This window comes from Fulmarus glacialis, unplaced genomic scaffold (assembly GCF_000690835.1).
Source record: "Fulmarus glacialis isolate BGI_N327 unplaced genomic scaffold, ASM69083v1 scaffold42459, whole genome shotgun sequence".
NCBI lineage: Eukaryota > Metazoa > Chordata > Aves > Procellariiformes > Procellariidae > Fulmarus > Fulmarus glacialis.
Genome location: NW_009233355.1, coordinates 1751 through 18080, shown reverse-complemented (window position 1 = coordinate 18080; position 16330 = coordinate 1751). Strand labels below are relative to the sequence as shown.

The 16330-nt window shown below is 38.3% G+C and overlaps 1 protein-coding gene across 1 annotated transcript; it reads right to left on the bottom strand.

Moving 5' to 3' along the window:
• Positions 1-7034: 7034 nt before the first annotated feature.
• FAM3B (family with sequence similarity 3, member B) lies at positions 7035-14578 on the bottom strand (the record flags this gene model as incomplete). Its single annotated transcript, XM_009585296.1, has 7 exons — positions 7035-7121; positions 8038-8170; positions 8890-8977; positions 10182-10232; positions 12561-12619; positions 13500-13623; positions 14435-14578. Coding segments are annotated over 7 exons (686 nt in total), but the record flags the coding sequence as incomplete, so codon positions are not given.
• Between the last annotated feature and the right edge of the window lie 1752 nt (positions 14579-16330).

Here is a 16330-nt window from a genome sequence, read left to right as displayed (position 1 = left end):
ATATAAAAAAAGCCATCTATTGTTAGTATAATGAAAATCTTAACAGACTAACTCAAGAATCATTATTACATGATCTAATTATTACAGAGAAACAAAGAACAAAAGTTCAGGTAGTGTGCTTATATACAGAAAAAGTCACAATAGCAATAATACAATTAAAATCGCAACACTTCTTAGCTCGCTCCTCCACTGCTTCTCTGGGTCCTAAGGTCAGTGGTTTCATGCTGGTGGTGTTGGTGGTGGGATATTACAGCGAGTTGTCAGCACCTGGAGTCCTTCACAGGGAGGAATACGATGTTCATATCGATGTTTTTTTCTTCCTCTCTTCTTTCTTTTCTTTCTTTTCTTTTTTTTTTTCTCTCTTCCTCCTTCCACCTAGGGTCACATGTATATGTTTGCTAACACGTTTACACCTTTCTCTTTATTCATTGGTCTGCAGCCCCAGGTTACATCTGAATTTACTACATACAGTACCATTTACACATTAGATACTATTTCCTTGCTCTCTTTGCTCCCCCTAAAACCAGTTCTGTCCAGCTCCAGGTCTGCAGGTTGGGGTTTTTTGGTTTGTTGTTGTTTTTTTTTTTTAACTGACCATTAGTGAGTTGGCTGGGGAACACGTCCTGTTTGCCACCTCTGTTATGGAGCCAGGCGCACTTAGCAGAGGGTACAGCTGGTAGTGGTAGTGGTTATAAATGGTGGGATTCTCAGCACTTTTTGTTAAAACCTTTTCTATTTGCGAGAAAACTGGAAAAAATTAATTACTGTGTTAATCAGAGTACAATGAAACATGAGAAGAGCTGTAGGAAAAATCAGGAAAGCTGAAGACATAAAATAAAATGCCATAGCCTTTAGTAAATAGCACAATTCAGATCTCAGAGGATCTAGATAAATCTTACCTTTTATATCACTATACCATTTCCTGGAGCAGATAATAATCAGGACTAACACTTGTACCAGCTGGGGCAGCCGTGCTTCTCTATGCTTAAATGCTTTTTCAGATGGAGTAGTATTAGGGCTGGTATATTTCCAATTTTTCCTTTTTTTAAAATACAAAGCGTAATTATAGGCATAAAAAGAAAACAAGAGGAAAGGACTAAAATTATGATCAATGAACAATTCAAACTAGAAGAGATTATTTACTGCTAGGACAATGCTTACCAAGAACTAGTAAAATAAATGAGGGAAAAGCCTGTTACTTTTTGTGTTCTTAAGAACCATGCTTCTTCAGGACTGATTAAGGCTCAAGTCCCTCAGAAAACTGCGGAGCTAATTGCATGGTGCTGTGGTAAGTGCTGTTGCTGGGAGCTTTGCTGTACTACAACGCCAGAAAGCCACTAGCAGATGCGAAAGTTCAGGGGTTGGCTTGAAACCAAGTTTCGCAGCAGTCAAGCTGGAGCAGCGTGAGGCTCAGCATTGCCTGCGTAAGTCTGTCGAGCTCTACATTGCTACAGCTAGTTTCTGCGACCTACCCACATCGGCTAGATTAGAGCTGAAACTAAATGGATAGCGGTAGTTTATCTTTGTTAACTATGCTTTTGTATCTCCACCCAATGGCTTGAGAAGTTTCTAAGTGGAAATTAATTTGTGAATTGCAGAATCCCTTTTCTTATATGTGCCTTTCCTTCTACTTGAAAATTATTGATTGCGTTTCTAGATTTCCTTCTCAAGGAAATTATTGAGTTCCCAGCAGAGCAGGCAATAATTTACTGCAGAAGTGACTTACCCTTAGGGCTGAAGGTTTCTTGTGGAAGGACCAAATCCATTCAAGCCGCCTTGTGCCTGCAGCGGGCAGGAATACCTCACATTGCATAGAAATCTCCCTCAGGAATGTGGAGGAGGTGGGGCTGGGGGAGGAGCGGTCTCTTCCATTCTCGTTACAGTGGGCATTTTCAACAATCAAAAGACTGCTGATTTGGGACTGTTGGGCTCCTGTTCATCTGCTGCAAGGAATGCTTGCTTAGCTGGTGAGTGGCAGCGTGGCAAGTAGAGACTTCAGCAATTAACTAAACATCCAGAGATGTGGATCACTGTGATGGACACAAGTCTCTCAGAAAGCAGAGCTTTGCTCCTGGGCTCCAGTTCTATCCTGTAAGTTATCAGAAGCAAAATCAGAAACTAGCTGTACATGGTGTTTACTGTTCTGGCTGCAAAATCCAGAGACATTCAAGGTCTAATTCTTCTACTTCTAGTCCTTGCAGGCAATAAAATCTGATCAGGTAGCACAATGCCATTCAGTGAACCAGGATGGGAGCAAAACTGGAATTTATAGTCAGATGTGACCTCAAAGCATTAATAACCCTTTGGAAAGTCTTACTTCAAGACCTCATTCCTCTTTTCCAAGTCCAGGTTGTCATAGAGCTCCTGGTCTGGGCGAGAAGGTAGAAATTCAGTCTCATTCCCGAGAACTTTGGTAGGAAATGCTCAGGAGACAGAAAACAGCTATATAAAGCATAACCACACAAGATTTATATCAGAAGTACGAGGTTGAAATGTGTATTGCTTTTGGCGTATTGCTATTAAAAAAAGTATTTTTTATTTTTAATGAGACCTGCAATGGAGCCTGGGCCAGCCTAAAGCATCTATCTCTGTGCTCTTGTCTTTGGAAGAGGGAAAAAGTCACCTTAGAGCTGCTAGTGTAAAGTTCGCATTTGAAGGGGGGAATCTACTTTTTCTATGCTGCTGAAAATTGCCTCTGGACAGAAAAAAAACAACACAAAAAAACCAGCAGAGAAGTGAAATCAAAACTTCAGAATGCCAGGAAATGAGGAGTTGCTGCCACTCAAACGTTATTAAAACCACCCATCTTAATCCCCTGAATTCTAGTCATCGCTCAGCATTTCATTTGCAGCTAAGAAGAGATCAGAGATATGACACTCATATATTACTTGCCACCAGGCATTATGTGTAAGTAAAAGCATCAGCTTCCCTTTGCTCTTCTGAGTGGATTGCAGTCAGTGGGAGTTTTGCTTTAAGCACAGCGTGCCTGCGAAAGGGCATCTTTCACTGAAGAACTTTTCCTTTCTTGTATTTTTCTTTTAAATATAATGGAAACGTCTTACTTTGAGGTAGATAACATTACACAAAGAACCTAAAGAAACAGTTGCCACTGAGAAACTGAAAATGTAACCTATTATTTGATCAATATTTCCTACCACTGCCATCAAATTGGACTGCCACGGATCCAGGGATTTTTAAGAGACATGTCAAGACCCTGAAATGCTTTTCATTCTCTTAAACTGAGAGATATAAAAGGGCTTCTGTCCAGGTACTTCGTTCTTTATGTAATTGGTCGTGTCACATTCACACTGGAGGGAAAAGTGGGCTTGACAGGTACTTTTTCTAATTGCTTCTATCTAAAACGTCTACCTAAATGGTCAGGGGATACGAGGGACCTACTTGAACACTTCTTGTGAGGAATGCCAACCAGCAGGCTGGTGCTGGTGGGGATATTTGAAATGGGAGCCTGCCACTGGCAACGCACAGGTAAGGAAAGTCTGATGCATTAGAGCAAAGCTGCTGGCTTCCCTCCCAGCCGCAAGCGAAAGGCAGGGTGACCTCCACCCCTGTCTGTGGCTTCCAGTGTCTGTCCAGGACAGGTAACCGCAGAGAGGTCGGGTACTTCTACTAACAGACGCAGAGGATCTGGAAAGACACTGCTGCCACCTGCTGTGCCATTTTGCTATTAATACACAAACCCAAGCCCTGAGTAATGCTACTGCCTAAAGCTCTTGTTTTCCCATTGGATTTACTTACTAGGGTTTAGAAAAAGATGCATTGCTCTGCAGGTGTTAACCTCATTTCGTGGTGGTAATCCCGCATGCTGTACTAACCACCCAGAAGTATTTCACAAGGCATAGTGAAGACCACAGCACCTCACCGGCCCAGGAGAGCACAGCAAATCACTGCTTGTGGTTGACAGTGTCACCTGGCATTGACAGCATTGACCTCCACTGCTCGAGTTTGCCTGTGGTGTAGAGCACATGACAGAGAAGGTAAGGAAGGAGATCTGCATGAGGGATCCTACACCCTACGGTCTCACCCCCAAATAAAATTAAATGTTTAACTTGCTGGTCTTTTGATTATTTTTAAATCCAAAGCTATTTAACGTTTCCCCAGATTAATTTTTCAGAATTACAGGTCCATGAAAAAGCTTTTCACTCTTCCTTAGAAGGCAGTTCGTTTAAATGTGCTCCAGTTGTGTGTGCAAAGTCAAAATCCCACTTTTAAACCAACTCTCTGTAAGATTGCTTCTATTCTGAAAAGTGATTGAAAAAGTGGCACCTTTTTTGCTCAAGTGACCACTTTTCCATGATTTCTTGAGATCAGAGGGTTATCAAAGTACTTGAGGCTCCTCTGCCCACCATATTTAAACACTGTGGCATGAGCAAAGAAAAACAAAGCTGACGATAGCTAGTCAACATTGCAGCTTATTAACACTCTTGTCTACGTGACTCAACTGCATCTCTGAAAAAGTGAAAACCTGATGGAGTTAAAAGAACATTTTGCAGGGGCTTGTGCTGTGAAAGGTTCTCGATGGTTTGATCTGTGATTCAGATTACAGGTATGCACCTTTTACTGTTGACCATTTGTAAAGAATGGAGTACTTGCACAGAGTGTGAAGAACAGAGCAAATGTAAAGAATGTAAAGAATGGAGTACTTGCAGAGAATAGGTACTTGGAGTACTTGCACACTTCACGGTAACTGCTAAACAGAAATTGATGTAAAATTTAATTGTAATTCATCTAAGATTAATTGTGGTCTGGAGTAGAAGACAATGACTGTCAGACTGCACAGAGTTCGAAGACTGTCTCTGAGCCTGGCACTCTAAGGATTGCCAACCGTTAGTACTGTAATTATGTTATTTTTATAATTCAGGCATGTAACAAAGGGTGATTACAAAGTAAAGGAATAAACGTTTTGTCAGTAACATGAACACTGCCTGAATAAATTATTGGTGACACGAAGCTGTACACTTAAGAAAATAAACATACACAAGCCATAGGTCTTGGCATTGATCTGGATGACAGGAACGCTAACGTAGAGTTGGTTAGGTCACTTTATCTGAAGCACAGGAGAGGTTTCATTTTGCTGCAATGCTGTATCATCCCTAGGAAGCACATACAAGGCACCTGGAACCCACTGCCTCAAACCTCCCAAGGAATAAGCACTGAAGTATCTTCACAGAAGCTGTCCCACCACAGGCTCACATGGAAGCTAGACGCGTATGATAGCTCTCCTCTCTTGCTAAAACACATGTGTAAGGAACAGCAGCAGATGCAGAGAAGTTTTCTTAACTGCAAAGTAGACTGCAACTGCTAGCAAACCTTGGGTCTTCCATCCAAATCCCTAGGTTTCAAGAATGAGGCCAAGTTCAGCATGTTTTACAACAGTTCACAGGCATTTACTATTAAATGTGTAAAATACCAAAACGAGGCCCCTGACCTACACAACTTGTAGGATGAACAAGCAAAAAGAACAAAAGAAGAATGACTTAGATGTGGAAAAATAATGAAACAGCTATTTAAGTACTCAATTTGTATCCACCTCATCAGTACCAAGGTGATAAGGAGCAACCATTCTGAGTCTGCCAAAGTCAAATTGAGCCAAACTAATTTAACTGCTTTCTTTGGCAGCGTCCCTGGGCTATGGAGCAGTTTGCAAACTGACAGCAGGAAATGTAGCTTTAGGGACTGGTGGGGGACGTGATAGCAGAAAGCTGCTGGGAACACCGCAGTGACTACAAGTAGGTAGTGGCAGCTGCAACAAGGGTAGAGATTTGGAGCAGCACTGAGAGGGCTTCAACCAGGCAACATGGAGAGCAAGAGCAGACTGAATCTGGCTGTTGGCAGCCACCCTCTCAGGTCACCACTTCGGATTTTCTCCTGTCCAAACTCTACAGTGCGGGACGCTCACAAGTAGCTGCATAGAGTGCTGTGACCCATTTGAAGCACAGCACGTTAAGAAAGTTGCTGCTAAGTGAATGTTTTAATGTTGAGAAAAATGTAAAGAAAGATTAAAATATACCAGGTAGGTTCAGTCTAGGGATGAGAGAGTTGGTGAGAACAGTCTTCAGATACATAATAGACTGGCATAAAAAGAACGGTGATGAGTTATTCTCCGTGTAATGGACTTGGTCCTTTTAGATCAATTCAGTATGTCTGAGGAATAAACTGTAACAACAGTGAAATATACAGGAAGCAACTTAAGCCATGGAATCCGCCATATGGCAGGCTTCTGAACAACAGGGGGACAAACACCAGTTAAGAAAGGTCCAGACATACTTGATGTGCTTCAGAAAAAGGGAAATTGAATAAATGGCTTCTACAGTTCCCTTACAATCATGTGTTTGATTCTACAGGTAGCATGAATAACACTTAAGCTTGCATGAAGTCACTACATTTTTAAAGTAAGTTAAACTTACAGGAAGAAAAAAAAATTAAAACAAACCATGTAGATTTGCAGCTTAAATTTGGTAAAATAATTCAAGTAATTTGATCTTTACATGTTAACATTGCTATTCCATTTTGTCAACATCACTAAAAACAGCTCAAGAAATGTAACTACTGTTTCCATACTTCTTCTGAAGAGAAGCGACGTTACTAATAAACTAGCATCAAAATAATTTGCTTTATTGCTAGTGATTTTATATTACAATTTAGACTAATTTCTATTTGCATATTAGTCTTTAAAGGGAACCAAAAGAAAACACATACTAAAACCAAATAAACAAACAAAGCCAAAACCCTAAAATTACTAATGACAATGTATACTCACTTTCAAAAATCCTGGTATTTTATGACTGACTTCCTGAACATTGTAATTCAAGAGTATTTTATTTCCACTTGTCATCAAAATCCCTATTTGTTTCCAGATTAGGGTAAAACCTCACAGAGGAAAGAAAGGTTAAAAACTGTGCATATGACTTAATTTACAATTGGTGTTCAGATGCTTCTTGGGTTCTGGAGGCAATTTACTAGAGTCATAGATATAAAAATACAGAATCATCTTTACTAATGAGGTATGCATTTGTTCAGATCAGGTTTCTTGGGATACAGCCTTCTATTTGGATTTCAGCTGGCCAGTCACCGTATCTGTTCTTCTTGTCAGAGTGGTTTATCTGTTTAAAAAAAAAGAAAAAAAAAAATCAGTATTTGGCTCTCTATTTATAAACTAGTTTGTCAAACCTCATACAACAGAAGGGGGTAATGGGGTAGGACTGGGAAGCTAATAGCATGTTGCACATCTTGCTCGACATACCGGGTGAAGATTCTACCAGTTTCTCTCTTACACAGAGTGCTTTATTTATTTCCCAGATGGCTGTCATAATATACACTAAATTGAATACCTTTTTCCTGCAGAAGCTCTGTAATGTGAAGAAGATTGCAACAATATTCTGGCTAAAAAAAAACCACTGTGGAAGCTTCACGTGCCTTTGGAGGGAGTCAGTATCATCAAGGGAACCACCTCTGTATTGGGTTTTCTGATTTCTGTCTGCCTGTCATACAGATGAGCACTACTGGGCTTATAGAAAGCGAATACAACAAGGTCACAGATGCGAACAGAAATCTGATATAAAAATGGTATCTTTAGTCCTCCTGAAGCCTGAGGGCAAGTTATTCAGAAAAGTTTTGTGATGCAAGCATTGCTGTATTTGCATGGCCAATTTGAGACAGCCCAGTTTTCATATAAAAACAGTCTTTATTTTTAGGAAGTCCTTGGAATTTGTCCTTCCAGAAGAAAATGTATGTCTCTGTACAGCGTGTTAGGTTGGACATTTCAAAACTGAGATTGTCTAGAATCGCTGGTTACTTCTGAAATTTGTCTACAGATAATTTAGTGCCGGTGTGGTAGAAGTCAGTACTGTACAAGGCCCAGATCCAAAGCAAAGAATGATGACACCTTAGAGAACTTGCTTTGTACGACTGAGGCCTATTGAACAGACTACAGTTGTTACAGTTAATCCAAGAAATCTGCACCTGAAGGTTATACCTGATATACAGACAAATACAAAGTGAAAATAAAATGAACCTGACCTTTTCTTTTTGGATATTATCTGGTAGCTTGAAGCCTTTGGCAGCTATAAAAGCCCAGCTTGACCTGAACTTCATATTCTGTATTTCTTCACTTCCCAGCTCTTCTACTAATTTTTTGGCATAATTTTTCAACCTAGGAAAATTTAGTGAAAAAAAGTGTTAAAAATTCAGGATGTGAAAAATGCTGAAAAAGAACACAGCTGATTTATGCTTTACATTAGTAGGTCAGCAGAAACAACAAGAAGTTTAAAAAAATCCTGAGAGCTGTCTTAGTAGTTATGCCATTTTTTCTTCCTCCTCTCTACATTCCTGATGTTAATAAAACCTGTTTGTAACAGCACAGCAGAAAGAAAAATGTATCTCAAATACTATTTGATGTTTCAACCCTTCTTAAATAAGAACAAGGCATCAAATACTTATCAACCAAATGATTAAGTCTTTCCCTGTATAATTACCATATCATGAATTCAACTAAAAGAACCCGAAGATTTGAAAGCACTTGAAGAATCAGGTTAAGATGTAGGAATGAATACAAACTAGATACATTATAATTGGAGGTGTGGGTACCTGCTAAATAGAAGGTTGTGACTCAGAGGTAACAGCAATGTCCTTTATGAAGACAACTGGTGCTGTTAAACAAATGTAACACTATCTATCCATCTTTGGAAGCATCAACATACATGATATGGGCAAGCACTGAATGGACATGGAATCACAACTTTTTAGGCAGGAAATGAGAGAACAACCCTGACTATAGAGTGAAATTTACCATTCCTTTACACCGTTATGCAATAGTGATTTTCAAGCTATTAATTGCTCTGTTCCTCAGCCTGTCATGAATAACTTGCTTACCGGGTGCTTCCATCATCATGAGTCACCATCAAAAGGAGGGACCCTTCCGGTGCATTTTTAATGAAAGTCGCCATCTCTCCCGAGTGATCTGTTGAATCAATTACACAGCTGATTATTCATTACACACATATCGCATTCCACCTACTTTCAACTTGTTTTCACTGTTTGGCCTTGTCTATTCAAAATGAGACCTAATTAGGCAATTTTTCTGTTCACAAGCAGAGGGCCTAATCTTGAAAGGTGCAGAAAGCTGCTAGCTCTCACTGAAGGCTAGGAGAGCATGGATTGATCTGCATTTCCTGGTAGTAAACAAAGATACTTCTACAAAAGCCTTTTACACCCAGGGTAAGTATATAGATGGTTTCTTATGTTTACCTCACATAATATTATACATGCAAGCAAAGCATGGGATAGCCCAAGAGAAGTCATCGCTATTCTGTGAGCTTCCTACCACCATGCTAACTGCAAAGCTGAGTTACACACCCCAGTGTACACCCACTTTCATGAAATGGCAGCCTATTTGCAGCACTAAGCTATTTATTGGTTTTGCAATTGCTAAACATACACAAGACACTTGTTTCCCATACAAAAAAATGTAACAGGCACCCTGGAGACATTACATTCTACATACTGTATATAAAATTGTAACCCCATGATTAGTCCCACTGTGATTTCTATTCATGCACGTAAGGTCACAAAAATTCCTAAGTGGTCAGAGAATCAGCTTCCAGTGCCTCATAGCATTCTGTTTCTCCTTACTAATAGGTAAGGAAACTGTTTTCGTTCAAAGTTTGGAAAACGTGTTAAAAGCTATTCTTAAAGTAGATCTTTCTAGCTACATAGAAGGATGTTAAAAGACAGACATGTTTCCTATGATGATTTTACAACTAAAATAGAACAAAATATGTCAGGAAAAAGAATTTTGCTGAGTGATGTATCTGGATGTGGTACCTGGTTATGTGCTATTCCTATCAGACTGAAATAATGGAAGGAAAAAAAAAAGATTAAAAAATGGCAATTTGACAATTAAAAAAAAAAAAAAAAAAGCAGGACAATTAAAAAAAAAGACAATTAACTATCTCAACCAACAGGAGAGATTCAGCTTTTCAGGCAAAATTTGTCATCATGTCTGGCCAGAGCATATTTTATGAAGACAACAGCTGTTTGTTTCTAGCTGATCCCTATCGATAATACAATCATAGTAATTTGAAAGAGCAGGATAATTATATAAATATAAGTCCTTTCTTAACGCTGAAACACTAACAAAAGCTCTATTGCACTCTTTTCCCTACCTCCTTCCCACATGTCAAAAAATTTTGCCGATGTGACTTTTCCTGTTTTATCTGTAATTAAAAAAAAAGTTGTGTAAATACAAGCAAAAATGATTTAATTAAATCAGCATATACACTGTTTTCAGCTAAAGCTAGGCATCTCTAATTTTGTGTATTATTGGGCTTCTGAGCTTTCTTTTGTTTATGTTTTTAAATTGGAAGGAATATGGAATAGCCTAAGTTTAAGATTGGGTAGAATGTTTTGTTTCATGTAGTCTCTGAATCACCAAATCTGACTAAAACATTTTTATTATTTTTTATTTTAAAGAAGAAATTTAGTGTGCTTCCATGGTTTTTATATATATATACTATACTAGGTCACAACCATAAATAGGAAAATTGGTTAAGCCTAAGACTATTTGAATGAGCTTAATATTATTCTGTGCAGTGTTTCAGATGTGCAAGCTTTCATACCATTTGAATCAGTGGACAGAAGCTCAACACTCATCATTACTGTATCAGAAATTGGGCATGCAAACAATTAGTAATTCCAAAACATTTTGGTTAATATTCACCATTAATTATGCTGCTGTTTAGATGGCTATCTTTGTTTAAACAAGACAAGTACAATTGGAAATACTTTTCAAATTTTTAGATCCACGCCAACTGAGTTAATTGATTTTCGTTATCCAAGACCCTGCTTGGATCCCTGCTACATGAGAGGGTCTTTTACATTTAGAGTGCATCAGCTCATTTCTAGTGAGAAGATCCAGCAGTTCCTGATTCCTTTCTGGCTTATCTTTGATCCATACACAGTAAAATCATGAAGGCAAATTCTTCTGAACATAGGACTCTAAATGGCAGGTTTATTACACTGATGAGAGCAAAAGGTGGCAAAAATCTGTCGGTGGTAAAACAGCATTCTAGAACTGGGCTGCTTCTGAGCAGAGGTCACAAAAAATGGAAAAGGCTGTAGTGTGGACAGCAGAAATCCACAAAATTCTTTCTCTCTCTGTGTTGTTAGATTGGGCTTGATAGTTCTGTCTTCCTTCTTACAAAAGACCATATTCATTCAGAGAAGAAAGAGTTATCATTATGGAATAAAATACAAGTGTGATGCCATAGGAAACTTATTGAGCACAGTCATTAGCTTGACTGATCTAATTAGAGGATAGAAAATATGTCTGACTACAAAGTGGTTTGAGATAATGGACAGATTTACCTGCAGATGGAGATGAAAGTGTAGCTAAAATGAATATATGTGTGATGAAGGAAATGGCTGTTTAAAAATGTGTGAAATTTGATATATCACTTCTTCTTCTTCACTAATGTCAGATGCAAAGACAATGCTAGTTCCCTACTCCTATTTGCTATAATCTTGCTTATGCATTCAAGATGAGTATTTGCCCTTTTACTCTACAGCTGTATGCTGAAAACTCATTTTTAACTGTTTACCTACTATAACCAGTAAAGTTTTTATGATTCCTTATTGGAAAAAAACCCACAGTAGTTAACTGGGAAAAAAAAATTTTGGAACAGATTCTTGACTATGATAATTTAACCCAGTGACTTCAGTAAAATCATGCAAGTTTAGACAAGGTCAAGATCTTGCTTAGCAATACTGAGACAAAAAAACTGGAACATAGGTGTTTTGTGATCAAAGCCAACTTGACTGTGCATCTGAACTCCCTTTCTTCCCCTCCCCCCCAACATTTAGGCATTCATTTTTCACAGGATCCATTATTGAATACACTGCACTTCATCACCATTCCCATTCATCTAAATTAAAACGGTGCCTCCAAATCTGGAATAAACTGCACCTTCTGCTTTCCAATAGCTCCTACTATAAGCGAAGACATATAATGACAGTTTAATATTAATCAAGCTTTGAGGTTGTCTTTCTTTCCACTGACCAAGTCTAGAAAAGAAATTTGTACCTTGGTTGTACCTTGGGGAAGAACTGCAATTCTCAGTTATTGCTTGCCCCTTATCAGTGGAGCAGTAGATCTCTTTTATCAAGGACTGAACCTGAAAGTTGATTCTTACTGCTGGAGATCACGGATATTTTTGCTATGTTACATAGGAAGCAGTTATTTTATCTAATAAAATACACATATACCACTGCTATGTACACATTTTCTATTTTCTTACACTGATTACGAACACGTTTCTTTTGTTTATCCAGAAGACTATTTCTCTCAAACACAGATTTGTTTTTCTTAGATTTAACATGAATCAAGTTTGCAATTTTTGCTTTTCCCTTTTCTTCCGTACTAGGTAGTAAAAAAAACCCAAACCAAACAAAAAAAAAACCCCAACCCAACCCCCCTCCTCCCCCAAGAACCTTTGTAAATTATTGCAGTACAAAGGTATGTCTCTAACATTTTTTCTCTTACTTACAATTCACAATGGCAATGTTTATACCTCTTCCAACATTACCCTTCTCTTCGCTTATAAGCCTGGAATTGAAATAAATACAGTGTCAGTAGAATGCATGCATCCAGAAGCTCTGATCCAAAGTTATATTTACCAATGCTAAGTCACTTTCTGACGTTCATGTTTTCTTCAGTTATTTAATTCAAGACTTTGTAGTAAACAAGAGCTATGGCTTAAAAATCTTGCACATTATATCAGTCAGTTTCCTTCAACGATGCACAACTAATCTTTCAAAATGAGCCAGATCAAGAAAGAACTTCGTACAAATGCAACCAGAAAGATAAAGTAGAAAAAAACCAAGATAAAATGTGGTTTTGTGGCCGTATTCTGTGTAGACTATATCTACGCAAAAGATCATTGCAAGGTTTTGAAGTCACTCTACCTGTCAGTTTGAAAAGCCATGAAAGAACTTGACTTTCAGAAGATGTTGACCATTCAACATACTGTAAACTGGCTATCCTGCACCATGAAAATTAAAAATCATACTTGAAACTAACAGTTGAATGCAGCTTATGTAGAGGAATGAAGAAAATAACCTAAGATCTGGTGGAAAGAGTTAAAAACTGTCAGATATATTATGAAGTTTATCACCAGAATAGGAGCCCCCTGGTAGGAACTTACTTGCTTCTAGTGAACCAAAATGAAACACCCTTCTTCACACTACATAGCACTTGCTTAGATTTAAAGTTAGACTGGTACTCACAGTTCATCCTCAAAACAAATTTTAGCCAGCTTTCCTTTGCCACCACGAAAGAGTTAAAAACTGTCAGATATATTATGAAGTTTATCACCAGAATAGGAGCCCCCTGGTAGGAACTTACTTGCTTCTAGTGAACCAAAATGAAACACCCTTCTTCACACTACATAGCACTTGCTTAGATTTAAAGTTAGACTGGTACTCACAGTTCATCCTCAAAACAAATTTTAGCCAGCTTTCCTTTGCCACCACCGCTAAGAATCCGATAGGCGTAACTCCCAGGTGAGCACGGAGACCAGTGATCACACTTCTGCCTTTTTGGGACTGGGGCTACAACAAGAAAGATGAGAAAATGTTTTCTTGGATGCTGCGTTCTTTTTACATGGAACGAATCACTTAAGGTCAACATGCTAAGCTCAAACATATATACACAGAAGCCAATCCTGCCAGTTTTCCAGTATCATGGCAAAATTATCACAGATTTGCCTGGGCTTTAAGTTATTATTGACTTTCAAACAGCTGCTGGGACCAAGAGCAAGCTTATCTAGGGAAAAATGCCCCATGTAGTATGCTCTGATTTGAATCTAGAGTAATTATTTTGTGCTATTTCATATAACAGGAAACAAGGGCTAGAGGGACGAAGGATTCCTACCAATAGTTTGAAGTTAATGGTTATCATTCTCATTTTAAGCCTTTTTCACACGATAACATAGTCATAGAATGAGAAAAATGTACACATTAAGCCACCCAGTCAGATTAGAGGAAAGAAATAATGACAATTTAATCACAAAGTTTGGTTAGTGATTCAACAGTTTACCATAACTGTAAAATATATGTGATAGAACCAAAGCTGCAGCTGCATGCTTATATAGCAGCAAACAAATAAGGTGTTCTTACATTACTATTCAATTAATTAATTTGCATAATGGCAAATATAGGCTGACATTGTGTTTCTTCAAAGATAGGGTCTAAGAAATAGTTCAGACTTGCGCTAATTAATTAACTTTACACAGCCAACTTCATTCTTACAATAGTAAGAATACCGAATAATTTATTAGCTAACAAGCCATTTGCCATTTACCATGTAAATACACGACATTAGAGATAGTATAAGGAAAAAAAAAGAAATACAACTACACACCCCTCAACACTGGTTTGTTTCCAATGTCTTGAAGATTAGCAATAGATGTTGTTATTATCTTTTTGGGTACAAGAGCAGCGACTAAGTATCCCAAGTACCAAGCAGCCAACAATGTCAACAGGAACCCTGCTAATTTCACAAGATCTGCCAAGGCAAAAAAAAAAAAAAGAAAAGCATAGAGACATAAAGATGTTTTCATAGCAACACACAAAATCTTGTATTTTCTCTGGCATTGCTACACAAACTGGCTATTTTATTTCTGATATACTGTGTTAACCACAGCTTTCAGAGATGCGGCAACAGAGTATTTGTTGCATTCCGGTCTCTGACAACCCCTTTCGTTTCTAGAAGTTGATCTTCAAGCAGAAAACTCCCCCCAAGACTAGCCTCAATCCACACCCATAATACCCCAAAGAAACATGAAGTTCAACTTAATCCTAGTAGGATTTTAACTCTGAAAAGTAAGTACCAGATACTACACATGATTATACAGGTAGTATGCAGTTACTACTGATTTTCTGTGATAGGCAGACACTACAGGAATGGTTTAAAATGCTGACCATACAGGGAACTCCCTCCATCCACCCTTTTGATATGCTGGGCAAAAATAACTGAAGAAGGCCCAAACAATCTCATTCACACAATGAGCTCTGACTGCATTCAAACATGACTAGAGTGACTGTTTCAGCTTCTCTCAGTTATATCACAGTTTCCATGGACTGTATTATCAGTGCATCTACACACTAAAAAACCCAACAGGATTCACAATTTTCCTGACTATGAAGAAATATAAATCAATCCCATATTGGATATCTCCTCTTCCGCCTCATCAGAAATGTTAACATGCATTCCTGATCTAGAAGAAACATACCACCTAATTTATGCTGCCAAACAAGGAAATACCACACTGCAATTGTGAAACACTGATGTTTTGATGTCACAAGATACTTCCTGATCTGTAAAGAAATGTGTCCTTGAACATAACAGTCCATTAAAGTGAAAAAGGAAAATTTTTTGTTTCATAGTCCTGAAAAACAAGTTCAAGAGAACCAATGTCCAAAAATATCCAGTATGTTCACTTTGCCAACCTGCTAGAAAACACTGTGTATTATCTAGCCTAAATCTTCCTTATAACAGTTTACACTCAAGAAGATACTCCTTTCCTTCTTGGAACTGCCTTTTATAAATGTTAAGACTTCTGCCCTACCCCTTATCTAGAATAAGGCCGAATTGTTCACTTGTTCTCCTCAAATCCCGTTTTGCAGGTCCTACCACTCGCCTGTGAATTCTGCCCAATGGGTCTGCGTCTTTTACCGCAAAATGGACACACTAGTCCAACGCACACATTCTGGAGGCTCTAATTCCTGTTACTCATGCCAGAAGGAAGTTTGACTTTTTTTTCTTAAGAGTAGACTTTATTGACTCAGGTTCCGTTTATAATCCACCTTAAAGACCAGCTCTTTTCTCCTGTAAAGATTTTACCTCTCTAGCCACTCCCTATCCTGTATTTGTACATGCGGTTATTCCTGCATTCTGCCTAGCTTTAAAAATAAAAAGCCTAACAAAATGCAGATTGGTAAAGCTAACAGCTAAACCTGAACAGTACCTGAACTCCCCCTTCTTTATAATAGCAACAGAAGCAGCAAGTGGCCCCCTCTGACCCAGGCATCCTTAACAACTGAACCACAGCTGTACTCCAGCCCTTGAACCTTAGTGAGGAAGAATGCAGATCATTGTGAACATTGAAGGTTCTTCTCTAAATAATCCCAGTTTCTCATTTCCTGCATCAGAAAAAAGGAAAAAAAAGAAAGAAAAAAAAGGGAGGACAGTAAACCCTTTTAAGATACTGATCTGAGTTCTTAAAATGTTCTGTGTCATTGTATTTAGGAGTCATAA